Here is a 13,292-nt window from a genome sequence, read left to right as displayed (position 1 = left end):
ATATGGTTACTCATTTTGGCCTCTCTCTCTCCATATCTCTCCTCCTCCTTCGTCGCCGTGACTCTTCCTCTCTTCCGTTACCACCTGACCCTAACTTCTTCCCTTTCGTTGGAACCCTCAAGTGGCTCCGGCAAGGCTTAGGTGGTCTCGACAGCTATCTCCGCTCCGTCCACAACCGTCTAGGTCCAATCATCACTCTCCGCATCACTTCCCGCCCCGCCATCTTCGTCGCCGATCGTTCTCTCGCTCACCAGGCTCGCTGATAGTGTCACAGAAGACACCGTATTGGGAGGGTACAAGGTACCGAAGAAGGGGACGATTAACTTCATGGTGGCAGAGATAGGGAGGGATCCAAAGGTGTGGGAGGAACCAATGGCGTTCAACCCGGAGATGTTTATTGGGGCCCAAGAAGAATCGGTGGACATTACCGGAAGCAGAGGGATAAAGATGATGCCGTTTGGAGCTGGAAGGAGGATATGTCCAGGGATTGGGCTAGCAATGCTGCATCTGGAGTACTATGTGGCGAATATGGTGAGGGAGTTTGAGTGGAAAGAGGTCCAAGGTCATGAGGTTGACTTGACGGAGAAGCTCGAGTTCACCGTCGTCATGAAACACCCGCTTAAGGCTCTTGCTGTGCCTAGGAGAAGTTACTAGCTAGTACTCTCTTCTACTTCGCTTTCTCGCGGGGTTTAGCATAATAAATACACCAAAGACTATGGTTATATTTGATGTTATATATGTGCATTTTGTTTGGTGAAGTCTACTATGGATTCAAATTTTTAGTGAAGGGAGTACATTTTTTGTAGTTTGGAATAGATGATATAAATTAAGAACAATGCTTTTATTTTTTTCTTTGTACTATGCCTAGTGTTTTGTCAGCTGGAGCTAGAAAAATAGGATTTATAGTGGACGAGATAATTCGTACGTGACTTTTTGATGATGGGCGTACTTTTGTTGGGAAATTGAAAGGAAGCGTTTGTGATATACTACATAAAGCAATACTAGTTGTCAAGAGGATTGGAAGGTCCGGTGACCATTGCCCATTGGCCAAGGCTTTTCATTACAATCAATCATATTGCCTTAGAGAAACAACATTCTAAAAAAATCACAGAGGGACTTAATGTGTATCGTGATTTGTGGACGAGATATAATTTAGGTATGACTGGGTTGGTCACTACTCTAGAAGAAAATGCTGTGAATAAGATAAGCGATATCAATGAATGCATGAGTTTCTTTCGTATCCAAAAGTATTGGGTACACAATTTAATTACACAACTAAAATTTACCAAGATGGTTTTGGCCTATTGCCTTTATATGTCTAAAAGAGCTTGTTGTTCCAACATCCATGGTTATACTTTCTCCATGTCTCCAAATTTTTTAATAATAAATGAATAAAAAATAAAAGTTTTAATCCCAATATTTTAGATCCGTGTATCTGCCCAGACTAATTTAGATACCGTGAGACACCTAACGTGTCAATAATGCATTGGTTTTGTTTTTTTTTTGTTTTTTTTCGTTTCTCTTCGTTTGCTCCTCTCTCGATACAAACAAGGAACACACTCTGCTGCTTTGTGAATCGATTTATCAAAATCAATTCCTGGATTCTGGTTTGATATGGTTATTAGAAAACCGAAAGTTTTATATTAAAAATTAATAATTAATTAGATAACCGGGATAAAATTGGAATTTTGATTTTGTTAAAAATTGTGGCATGAAAATAACAACACTTATTATTTTAGGTTTTAAATGATACGTTTTAATTATTTGGTGTATTTTTATTCCAATCCAAAACAATTGGGTATTAAACGTCCAAATAAAAATAACTTCGGGTTTTTTTTAGCATTTTTCCCATCTTTCTTTTCGTCATATTCATGGGTAGATTTCTTATTAGAGAAAAGCCCTTTGTTAATTGGATCAATTTGATGTCGAATTTGATTATGTGAACAAAATTTAGGAATCGATTTTGAGTTTTTTCGAGTTTGAAGTCAGATATGAAGGTCATTCTCATGGGTATCATAGGTGTTGATTGGTTCTCCTGATACCTCCCGCAAACACTGCGTTTGCGAGTGGTAGCGGTTGCTAACTATTGGTATCAATCACACAAACCGTTCTCAATCGCTTACAATCACTCCCAACCGCTTGAAACCAGATGTGAAGTCAGATGTGAAGGCCATTCTCATGGGTATCTTAGGTGTTGATTGGTTCTCCTGCTACCTCCCGCAAACGCTGTGTTTGCGGGTGGTAGCGTTTGCTAGCTATTGGTATCAATCACACAAACCGCTCTCAATCGCTTCCAATCGCTCCAACCGCTTGAAACCACTGAATTCCAAAAGCTACTTCCCGCAAGCGTTTGCGGTTGCGGTTGGATTTTTTTTTTAACTAAAAACAAATCAATGATACTGAAATATTTTTTTATATTTCTTCTACCTAACCATTTTATCCATTAAGGATGGGAGAAAATGAAGTACGGATACAATTGAGGAGATTAGAAAATAAACAATTATACAAGAAAATAAGATTCCAAATAACAATAACCCGGAAAACTTGATGTAAATTTAATGGCACATCGCACATAAGTTAAAAAATAATAAATAAATATAACATTTCATCAAAAATTTAAGAAAATAAGGTTATTTATAAAAATATTAAAACAAATCACCAATGACTCTTGTCAACTCTCGCTTTAATATGAAATTTATTTGTTTTCTGAATAATTGTTTTAGTATTTTTAATGAATTTTATTATAAATAAAGTTTAATAAAAATTTTGGTGTTTTAAAACATTTATATAATTATATATTACATTTATTATGTTTTAACCGCTATTGCACCCGCTGGTCAACCAGTCGTAAAACTCCCGCAAACGCACCCACTACCCTAAACCAGTCATTCAAAACACTTAATAACACTTGAAACCGCAACTACCCGCTTCCGCAATCTTCCGCAACCGCAACTGCATACGCTGCGGTTGAACCCGTGAGGCCCTTAGTCGAAGGTTTGTTATTCTGAGACTTGTATTTGCTTCAACTTTGTGTTTACTGCGTCGTCTAGTTTAGATTGTGGTTTCTGGGTTTTCTTTTCATTAGGTTGCCTTAGATATTTATGCTTTGTCATTGTTCAAAGTTTGCATTTTGTTTTGAGGAATATTGCTTCAGCCTAAGTGTTTGCTTCAACTTATCTTAGCTTACTTAATCTAACATATGTATAAGCGAGGGTTTCCAATGATTGGTTGTTCCTAGTTTTTGCTTCTCTTCTTCTGATTCTTAATCATTAGAGCTGTTTATTCAGTTGTGGAATGACTTATATTGCATGCTAGAAGAGAATTTGGGAATGAAATTGTCGAAAGTATAAACAGGAAAGTTGAGCTGAAGCACACACTTAGGCTGTGAAAATATAGTGCTCCCTGGAGTTGCTCTAGCTCTATTGTTCTTCATTGTTCTCAGGTTTCTTTTAGCCTCTCTTTTCAGCTCAATGTGTTTAGTTTTTGCTTTTGCGTATATGTATATAGTTTTCTTTTTTTTTTGAATTACTAAAAGGTTCAGGGCCTAGGCTCGTACATCCCCTCAGGCCAGGGACCAGATCATTTTATATGGTCCCCTCCCAAGCGTCGTCCCTCGAACCAGCGACCTCTAGACTTTGCCAGAGAGTCTTTACCAATTGAGTTATCGACGCTTGGTATGTATATAATTTTCTTATGAGACAGCTTTGGAACATTGATGACGGCGACATTGGAGTGGTAAGGGATACCTACTTATATCATTGGTTTAGGCAGAGGAATCAGTGCTGGTGTTGGACTAGCTGCTACCGTCGTGTACCCTTTCATGCATTCCCGCCTCTCACCCCTCAGAACCGGAATATGGTCCTTCTGGTCTCAGGTATATAAAATACTAATCATAATGTGGCATAGCTAATCAATGAAACAAGAGTAAGCTTAGAATCCTTGAGATTTCTGGATTTGCGAAGAAAACAGGTGATGTGATCATGGATGGAACTAAGGAGGATGAGCTAGTAGCTGAGCTTGAACCTGAGGAATATGTAGCTGAGCTTGAACCAGAGGAGCTTGTAGCTGAGGAACCATTGCTTGTACCTGAAGGACCTATGACTAGACCAAAAGCTAAGCAGCTAAGGAATGCACTAAATGGGGGGATGATATCTATCAAGTCCAACCCACTTTGAGCCTAAAACAAGCCTAAGAAAGCCCAAAATAATCACTTTATTTTGTGGTCAAAGAAGGGTGACGAAAATGGAGTTCAACTCACCTTTGGAAGGACACCTTGGGAAGAGAAACATGCACCAAGAGTTGAATCTTCATTCAACTTACTATCTTTATTATCTTTTAGTTTCAAGAATAATCAATTCTTGGCTTTGTTACCAAGTTTCTTATCCCTATATAAACCCATGTAATCTCTTTTGAGAATGATCAATCAATTTCCTTTTCATTTTATGAGTCTATCTCTTTGTTCTTTGTCTAGAATATTTCCTTGTTTCTTGGTGTGTAATATCCAAGCAATAGCCTCCTCTTGCTGGACTAGTGAGTCATATCTAGCAGCTATTGGAGTTGAGAATATCAGCAGCCTTCCGCAACTGCTGTGCGACCCTTCAATCAATTAAAATCTCCCTTGTTACACCTTGCACCTTGGCGAGTTTCTATCTATTCTAAACCGGCTGAGTGATCCTCGAATTTGGGCGTATCAACTGGTATCATAGCCACTCAACCGGTATTTGTCTGTTCATCTTCTCATCTTCCATTTCTAAATACTTCTTCTTCTTCTTTCTATCTTAAATCTGGGCCATCTCCTTACCTAGGCCATTTGAAAAAAAAAAAAAAGATTTGCATTTGGATAGGTGGTGGAAGAGAAATCCTGCTGGCTGAGGAGAAATCCAGCCTTGGAGTGGTTAAAACAGATTTCAAAATCCTCTTGTCTTTCTATCTTCCTTCTTCCCTTGTTGCTTGAGAATTCCATTAGGTTGCTTGGATTTGTTCTCCTAGAACTTAGAGATAAAGCTCTTGAGTGACCTACCAAAATTGAGAGAAACACTTTTGTGTGTGAGGATTTTTTATCTGCTAACTTTTGGTGTTAAGTTTTCAGGAAACCATGGAAAGTGATGGAGAAAGAGATCGGCAAGGAAATTCTGTCGCCGGGCTATCTAACTTGCAAATAAGGGCATTGAATGAAACTATTACTAACCTTATGAATACAGGTCTAGAAGAACTACACCAGAGGCTCGACGAGATTCAGAACAGCCAACAAACCGTTTGAGACCCACAGCCAAGAGAGAACGTTCAAGGAGGACTTACCAGCCATAGGAGGAAATTGAAGAAGAGGAGTTCCATGAAGAAGATGATCGATCCATCAACCAACCTAGACGGAGTCATAGAAACCATGATCAAGGTGATGTTAATCATTTTGGTACAAGAAATGACAATTTAGGTGGTTTAAAGCTTAAAATTCCAACCTTTGAAGGTAAAAATGATCCGGATGTTTACTTAGAATGGGAAAGGAAAATGGAGTTAATGTTCAATTGTCAAAACTTTTCTGAACTCAAGAAGGTTAGGTTAGCAGCAACTGAGTTTATAGGTTATGCTATTAACTGGTATGATCAAGTTATGGCTCATAGGAGAAGGACAGGTGGAAGACCAATAGCTTCATGGGATGAGCTCACTACATTGATGAGGAAACGGTTTGTGCCGATTCATTACCACCGAGATCTCCACCAAAAACTCAGACGCTTGCTTCAAGGATCCAAATTTGTGGAGGACTATTTCCAGGAAATGGAAAGCTTAATGATCAAGGCGGATGTAGATGAAACCTTAGAAGCTACCATGGCCAAATTCCTTGTAGGGCTTAACCGGGACATTCAGGACAGAATGGAGCTTCAAGAATATAAACGCTTGGAGGAAATGTTGCACAAGGCGGTTCTAATCGAACAACAAACCATGAGGAAGGGTTTCTCTAAACCTTCCTTTTCTCCAAAACCAAGTTATCAAGATGAAGGTAAGTCTCCAACCCCATCAAATTCAGTTTTTAAGACTAATGCTCCTACTCGTCTTGATAAAGAAAAGGCAGTCGAGACCAACAATCGGGCAAGAGATATTCGGTGTTTCAAATGTCAAGAACTTGGACATTATGCCAACAAATGTCCGAATCAAAAGGTAATGATCCTCCTAGACAACAGTGACATGGAGTCTGATGACGATAAAGAAAAAGAGGAAGATCTCGGTCCAATCTTTGACGAAGAGGAAGAGCAGTTTGATTATCCAACTCAAGGGACACTTCTGGTCAATAGGAGATCATTGAGTGTTCAGCCTAAGTCCAATGACCGGGAACAAAGGGAGAATCTCTTTCACTCTAGATGTTTAGTTCACAATAAAGTTTGTTCTTTAATCATTGACGGTGGAAGTTGTACTAACGTTGCTAGTGATACTCTTGTTAGGAAGCTTGGACTTGAGATCAGAACTCATCCGCAGCCTAAAACAAGCCCACTTTGAGTCTAAAACAAGCCTAAGAAAGTCCAAAATAATCACTTTATTTTGTGGTCAAAGAAGGGTGACGAAAATGGAGTTCAACTCACTTTGGAAAGGACACCTTGGGAAGAGAAACATGCACCAAGAGTTGAATCTTCATTCAACTTACTATCTTTATTATCTTTTAGTTTCAAGAATAATCAATACTTGGCTTTGTTACCAAGTTTCTTATCCCTATATAAACCCATGTAATCTCTTTTGAGAATGATCAATCAATTTCCTTTTCATTTTATGAGTCTATCTCTTTGTTCTTTGTCTAGAACATTTCCTTGTTTCTTGGTGTGTAATATCCAAGCAACAGCCTCCTCTTGCTGGACTAGTGAGTCATATCTAGCAGCCATTGGAGTTGGGAATATCAGCAGCCTTCCGCAACTGCTGTGCAATCCTTCAATCCATTAAATCTCCCTTGTTGCACCTTGCACCTTGGCGAGTTTCTATCTTTTCTAATCCGGCTGAGTGATCCTCGAATTTAGGTGTATCAACAGGGGAGAACAGAACACCACTTTATCTGAACTGGTCTTTGATTTATATGAATATGTTATCAATGTGGGGCTCTTGTTTCTGTATTGGACCTGTCTTTTAGTTTGTGTTGGATCCATTTGGGTGGAAAAGGAGAAATTATAATCATACATGCTCATGTCTGGAGTTGCTGCTTCTAGGCTTGGCTTGTGGATGTTCGATTTTGCAGTAATCCAACAAATGCAGGTACGAATTCAAAACTGAAAAATGGTATTGCCCTGTTTAACTATTGCTTCAAAATCTTTGGTCTTTGATGAGTATGTGATGCTTCTGGGAACATTGGTTTAGGATCTTGCCCCCGGAACCAGACCGTTGTGTGGTTGGAGGTGTACAGAACTTGTTGCAAGCGGCTCTTGACTTGATGGCTAATCTTTTGGGTATTATTTTATCTAATCCTAAGGTAAATCAGCACCACTAAATCTTGATCAATAATTTCTCTTTTTTTTTTCATAATGTTTGTTACATTTGGTTTTTAAATGTGAGTTCAGGATTTTTGGATGTTGACATTGATCTCATTTGCTACGTACGGTTTCGTTAGTTTTACATTTTGTTTTGAGATAACTGTATAATATAATGCTGGTAAAGATTTCTCTGTTTCAGTTTGTGCTCCAGAGCTTGATTTTTGAGATAACAGAGCTTGATTTTTTTTCCTATTGTAATATATGTTTTAAGGTGTTTATAATGTAATATATTTGTTTTTTTTTTAGTATTATACTATAATTACAGTTTAGAGTTTTATTTTACAAATTTTGCATAAATTCTATAACCAACATTAATAACATTATTAAATATACTAAAAACACATTTTTACTAGAAATTATATAAGATATGTATATTTAAGGATGCCTAATGGGAGGAGAAAAAATAAAAACAGAGTGAGATCTAAACTTAGATTAGTATTATTTTTAATATTATTAAAAATTAAAGACACTGATCTAAGTATTACTGATGGGCATGCTCTCAACTTGGTTTCAAAATCTAATGTCTTCTTGACCTTTGGTTTAAAACGCCGAAAACGCCGACGTCTTGTCTGTCACAGCTCAGTAGGTTTTATGAGCATGTCCAATAGAAATTTTTTTAAGGGTGTTCAACAAAATTAAATTAATAAATATATTAAAAACTGAAGAAAGAGTAAGAAACGTTTCTCCAATTAGGAACTTTTAGAAACGTTTCTCAGCTAATACTACACACATGTCAGTTATTTAGTGGTTATTTCAAAAAGAAAATAATAATTAAAGTACTTTTTTTTTTGAGAAACGCTAATGGCTTCTAGTGAGGGACTTGGTCTAACAAATATTCAAAATGTTTATTGGCGGAAAAAAAAAGTTTCTAAAAGTTTCTCCAACAAAACTAAAAACAAAAAAAAAAAAAAAAAAAAAAAAAAAAAAAAAAACAAATTACAGAGGTTGAATACCTTCACCCTAAACAATCTTTGAAGCTATGGAATATGCAAGGGACAATGAGTACAAAATTGAAGGGGATATGCGGACTCGAACATTTGGCGGGCATTTGGCTCCACCGTCACGCTTTGTGACACCAACAAATCGGCCTACTACCATGGGAACTCGTGGATTCACTGGGATTAAGGAGGGAGAAACGCCAGGTCCAAAACAGGAAGGACAAAGGCCATTGTCTAAAAACAAAATTTACAAAAAATTAACCAACTAGGAGATGGCGGAAAGAAGAGAAAAGGGACTCTGTTTTAATTGTGATGAGGTGTTTACTCCAGGCCACAAATGTCAACCGATTTTGTTCCACATAAAGACCATTAACGATGACGAGAATCCGGTAGCTGACTCAGATGATGAGGAAGAGATGGAGGTTTCTCTTCATGCCATGAAGGGTGAAAAAATTGGGAGCACATTTCAGGTGAATGCAGATATTGCCAAGGGTACGGGATGGGTTATTGGACACAGGAAGCACACATAATTTTATCAGAAGCAGCGTTGCAGAAGAACTGGGCATTCCCATTCAACGCAGACCAGGTCGAATGGTGTCTTTAGCCGATGGAGGAAAATGTCTGGTTGATGGGTTTTGTAAGGGCTCCCTATGGTGGTACAAGGAAACCGTTTTATCACTGATTGTTTTGCCATACCTCTCGGCGGATTCGATGTAGTGCTTGGTATTCGTTGGCTCAATGCACTTGGGCGTGTCAAATGGGACGGTCCAGCCCGTACCATTGAATTTCAACATGAAGATAATCTCATTAAATGGCACAGAGAAGTTCCAGAAAAGTTAGGCCAAGGAGCTGCATTACATGCCATTGGAGATGAGGAAGAACCGTTAGGCAACTGGTTTGACAATGAGGAAGAAGAAATATTTACCACTAATGGAGTTGACAATGACCGCAAGGTACCACATCAGGGGGTGCAGTGTAAGACAGTGCAAACGTTGGGTGTTCAGACCACGTTTGGCAAGATAGATAAGTTGCTAGAGGAGTTTCAGGACTTACTTGCAAACCCGACGAGGTTATCACCAAGGAGAAAATGTGATCATCGAATACGTCTCATTCAAGGTGTGAATACTGTTGCCATAAGGCCATATTGTTATCCACATCTCTTAAAAGATGAGATCGAGCGACAGTGTGCTGCGATGCTTCAGAATGGTGTCATTTGTCCAAGCACATCACCATTTTCTTCACCGGTTTTGCTAGTAAAGAAACCTGATCAGACATGGCATTTTTGTGTTGACTATAGAGACCTCAACAAGGTCACTGTCAAAGACAAGTTCCCAATTCCGGTGGTGGATGAGCTTCTAGATGAGCGACAAAGAGCTTGCTATTATACCGAGCTCAATCTTGCATTGGGGTACCATCAGGTCCGAATGTTCGATGAAAACGTTGAGAAAACGGCTTTTAGGACACACCATGGTCACTACGAGTTCTTAGTCATGCCCTTTGGTCTCTCTAATGCACCGTCCACATTTCAGAGCCTTATGAATTCTGTGTTTCAAGGTGAACTTCAAAATTTTGTGCATGACATTCTCATTTATAGCATGACATTCGTGGAGCATGTCTGTCATGTGCGCCGGGTCTTTGAGTTGCTAAGAAAAAAAATCAGTTGTTGTTGAAAAGAGCAAAGTGTTCGTTTGGACAAAAAGAAGTGGGTTATCTGGGACACGTCATATCAGGGGATGGCATGAAGGTGGATGAAGAAAAAATTACGGCCATTAAAGATTGGCAAACCCCTACTTCCGTTCGAGCAGTTCAGGGATTCTTAGGATTGTCTGGATATTACCGCAAGTTTATAAAAGATTACGGCATAATTGTTTCTCCTCTAACCAGTTTGCTTCGCCGCAATGGGTTCTTGTGGAATGACACGACCGACACAGCATTTATGTCTCTAAAAAAGGCCTTATCATAGTCACTGGTGCTAGCTCTTCCAAATTTTTCTAAAGAATTTGTGGTTGAGTGTGATGCGTCGGGGAGTGGAATTTGTGCGGTCTTACAATAACAAGACTATCTGATTGCATTTTTCAGCCGGAAACTAGCGGATAAGCATTTCAAGCTTGCGGCTTATGAACGTGAACTGATTGGGCTAGATAAGGCGGTAATTCATTGGAGACCTTATCTGTGGGGACATCATTTTTTGATTAGAACGGATCACTACAGCCTTAAGTTTATCCTAGAACAACGATTGTGCACATCACCGTAGATACATTGGGTTAGCAAATTGTTGGGTTTTGACTTTCGTGTTGAGTTCAGGTCGGGACAAACTAACAAGGTGGCTGACGCCCTTTCCCGATGGGGCGAGGAGGCTCCTGAAGGAGAATGTGCTGTTTATGCGCTATCAGGGTCTTCTAAAGGGTTGTTTGCAAGGTTAAAAGCTGAGGTAGAACATGTTGCTTCCCTCGCAGAGTTAAGAGATAAGGTTATTCGCGGGGAGATGTCAGATGTGTGGGAAGTTCGTGACGAGTTGATTTTCCATAATGGTCGTTGTTGGTACCGCGATCAGTTCACCCCGACCACATGTCCAACTTCAAGCTGAGCAAAGAAGGCCGAAGGCCTGGCCCATCGGGTTCAGCGAGGCCCAGGAAGGAGGAATAAGATCGAGCAGAGATAAAGGGATGGATCACGTCAGAGCACGGGAATCCGTTCAAATATATCATCATTAAGATTGTAATAAATAGCGAACGTGATTTACGGGGTAAATTAATTGGGGAAATTGATTGTATTCTAGTAGTATAAAGATGGACCGAGTAGGAATTTTAGGGGGGATCGAAAAACTCTCGAAAAGTCAATAACACTCATTTTTATTCTGGCAGCACTTTGCCTTTAGATTCAGTCAGGAATTATTAAGGTGGTGAGTTTCTCCGTTCAAAAAAACACTTCGAAAGGAGAATCAAGTCTGAGTTCTCACATTGGCGCTAGAAGGAGGGGGCCTCTTATCACCTATACTCTCGATAATCTCGACCTTTTTGCAGATCTGCGCTGTACAACGCTGTTATGGCTCAAGAATCCTCCAACCAGGTAACTTTGGAAACAATTCAAAAATTACTGCAGGATCTAGCGGAGAAATCAGATCGCCAACAGGCAGCTTCCGCTACCTTATCCGACCGCTTTGACGGTCGGGAAGGACAAGTTTCCGCTCGGTTAGAGACAATCGTCAATTCGGTCACCGATCTCTCGGCTCGCACCGCGCATACGTCGACCGCGTTGACCTCTTCTCCTCCGAGCAAAATCCACGACGGCGCGCTCTGGATTTCACTGCCACCAACCAGCCACTAACTCCACAGCAGGATGCCCCTAGAGACACTTTCCCACCTCAAACCACTTCTCAGGTGGCACCGTCGCGTGCCGGTTCCTCGGAAGTCCTAGTTTGGGTCCCTCCGCTCGTGGGAGGGTGTCTACCTCAGGAAAACCTAACTCCAGGTTACGTTTCAAACCCTGAGTTCCATCGCATGCAAGACGAGATCTGAGACATACGATCTGTGGTGCACAGTGCAACTAATTCGGCACCAGAAATTTTCGAGTAATTGAGGAATCTAAGCAAACTCCATTCTTGGCTCAGATAGCTAGGGTCCGTGTTAAGGACACAGGAAAGATAACTTTCTCTAGCTACAAAGGAAATGGAGATCCGACGACCACCTCAAAGGGTTCTTGCTTACTGCCAGCCGTGTGGACCTCCAACCTCACAAAGCCGATGCCGGATACTGTAAACTGTTTGCAGAAATATTTTGTGGACTTGCTCTGCTCTGGTTTGCATCCTTAACAGCCGGTTCCATTACTAACTTCACGGAACTATCAACCTCTTTCATCAAGCAATACTCGAGCTTGATTGAAACGGCAGTAACGGATGCCAAACTTTGGAACCTAAGCCAAGCAGTTGGGAATCACTTCGCTCCTATATAACCAAGTTCAAGGAAATTCAAGTCCAGATCCCAGGACTCTCGAATTCGACTGTCCTGGCCGCTCTGAAGAACGGCCTCTGGCACGAATCCCGCTTCCCCGAAGAATTAACCGTCAACTAGTTTGCTACCATTCAGGACACCTTGCATCAAGCTTCGAATTGGATAGTCGCAGAAAAAGAAAAGGCAGCAGTCGCTCTGAAGCATAAAGCCACGTCCAAACCTAGGTTCGAGGCACCAACACCGGTTAAGAAGACGCCTCCCTCAACACCAAAGTCCGGGTTTGGAACTTTTGCAGTAGACAAGTCTCCTCAAAACGGTTGTCCGAGAGGATCACCGTCGAAGCCGCCCTTGCCAAGTAACAAGTGGATTCGAGATGAAAACGCATATTGTGAACTTCACAAGACCAACGGGCACTCAACTCGGGACTGTAAGAAAAATATGCATCTTCTCGCTGAGAAGTTCGTGTCTGGCAAAATGCCAGACGTGTCTATTGACGAGCTCGACCAAAAATAGTGTCCGAGGCGGAGGAGGACGCTCCACCATTAAAGAAGGCAAAGCAGGCAGATGGTGACGGGGGACCCAAGAAAAGGTTAGACGTTATTATGGGTGGATCACGCTTGCTTCGCAACTCGATAACATCGATCAAAGACCACCAGCGAAAACTAACCAGCTCAGGACCTAAGCGGATAAAGCTTGCTGCAAGCGACCTGCCTGAAGTCACCTTCTCAGAGAAGGAGACGGAGGATTTAAACTCTCCGCATGACGACGCTTTGGTCATTTCACTCGACATCGCGAATCACGAGGTGTGCAGAATCCTAATAGATATTGGGAGCTCGGTGGACTTGATTTTCTTGGAAACCCTCACTAGAATGGGAATCGGGAAAGAACACATCGCAGGT

General features: G+C 40.7%; 1 protein-coding gene and 1 pseudogene across 1 annotated transcript; both read left to right on the top strand.

The window, feature by feature from the left end:
* Positions 1-327: 327 nt before the first annotated feature.
* On the top strand, positions 328-654 carry LOC147935129 (cytochrome P450 89A2 pseudogene; annotated as a pseudogene).
* Positions 655-1,158: 504 nt separating this feature from the next.
* Positions 1,159-6,566, top strand: LOC147935128 (uncharacterized). The gene is made up of 5 exons (XM_087472869.1): positions 1,159-1,254; positions 3,536-3,674; positions 3,768-3,874; positions 5,090-5,254; positions 5,308-6,566. The coding sequence occupies exons 1-5, from the start codon at positions 1,159-1,161 to the stop codon at positions 6,487-6,489; spliced, it is 1,689 nt and encodes a 562-aa protein (XP_087328995.1). The 3' UTR covers positions 6,490-6,566.
* Positions 6,567-13,292: the final 6,726 nt, after the last annotated feature.

This window comes from Camelina sativa, chromosome 11 (assembly GCF_030686135.1).
Source record: "Camelina sativa cultivar CO46 ecotype springtype chromosome 11, ASM3068613v1".
In the NCBI taxonomy this organism is placed as follows: domain Eukaryota; kingdom Viridiplantae; phylum Streptophyta; class Magnoliopsida; order Brassicales; family Brassicaceae; genus Camelina; species Camelina sativa.
The sequence above is the reverse complement of the archived record's forward strand: the minus strand, read 5'-3'. Positions and strand labels throughout refer to the sequence as shown.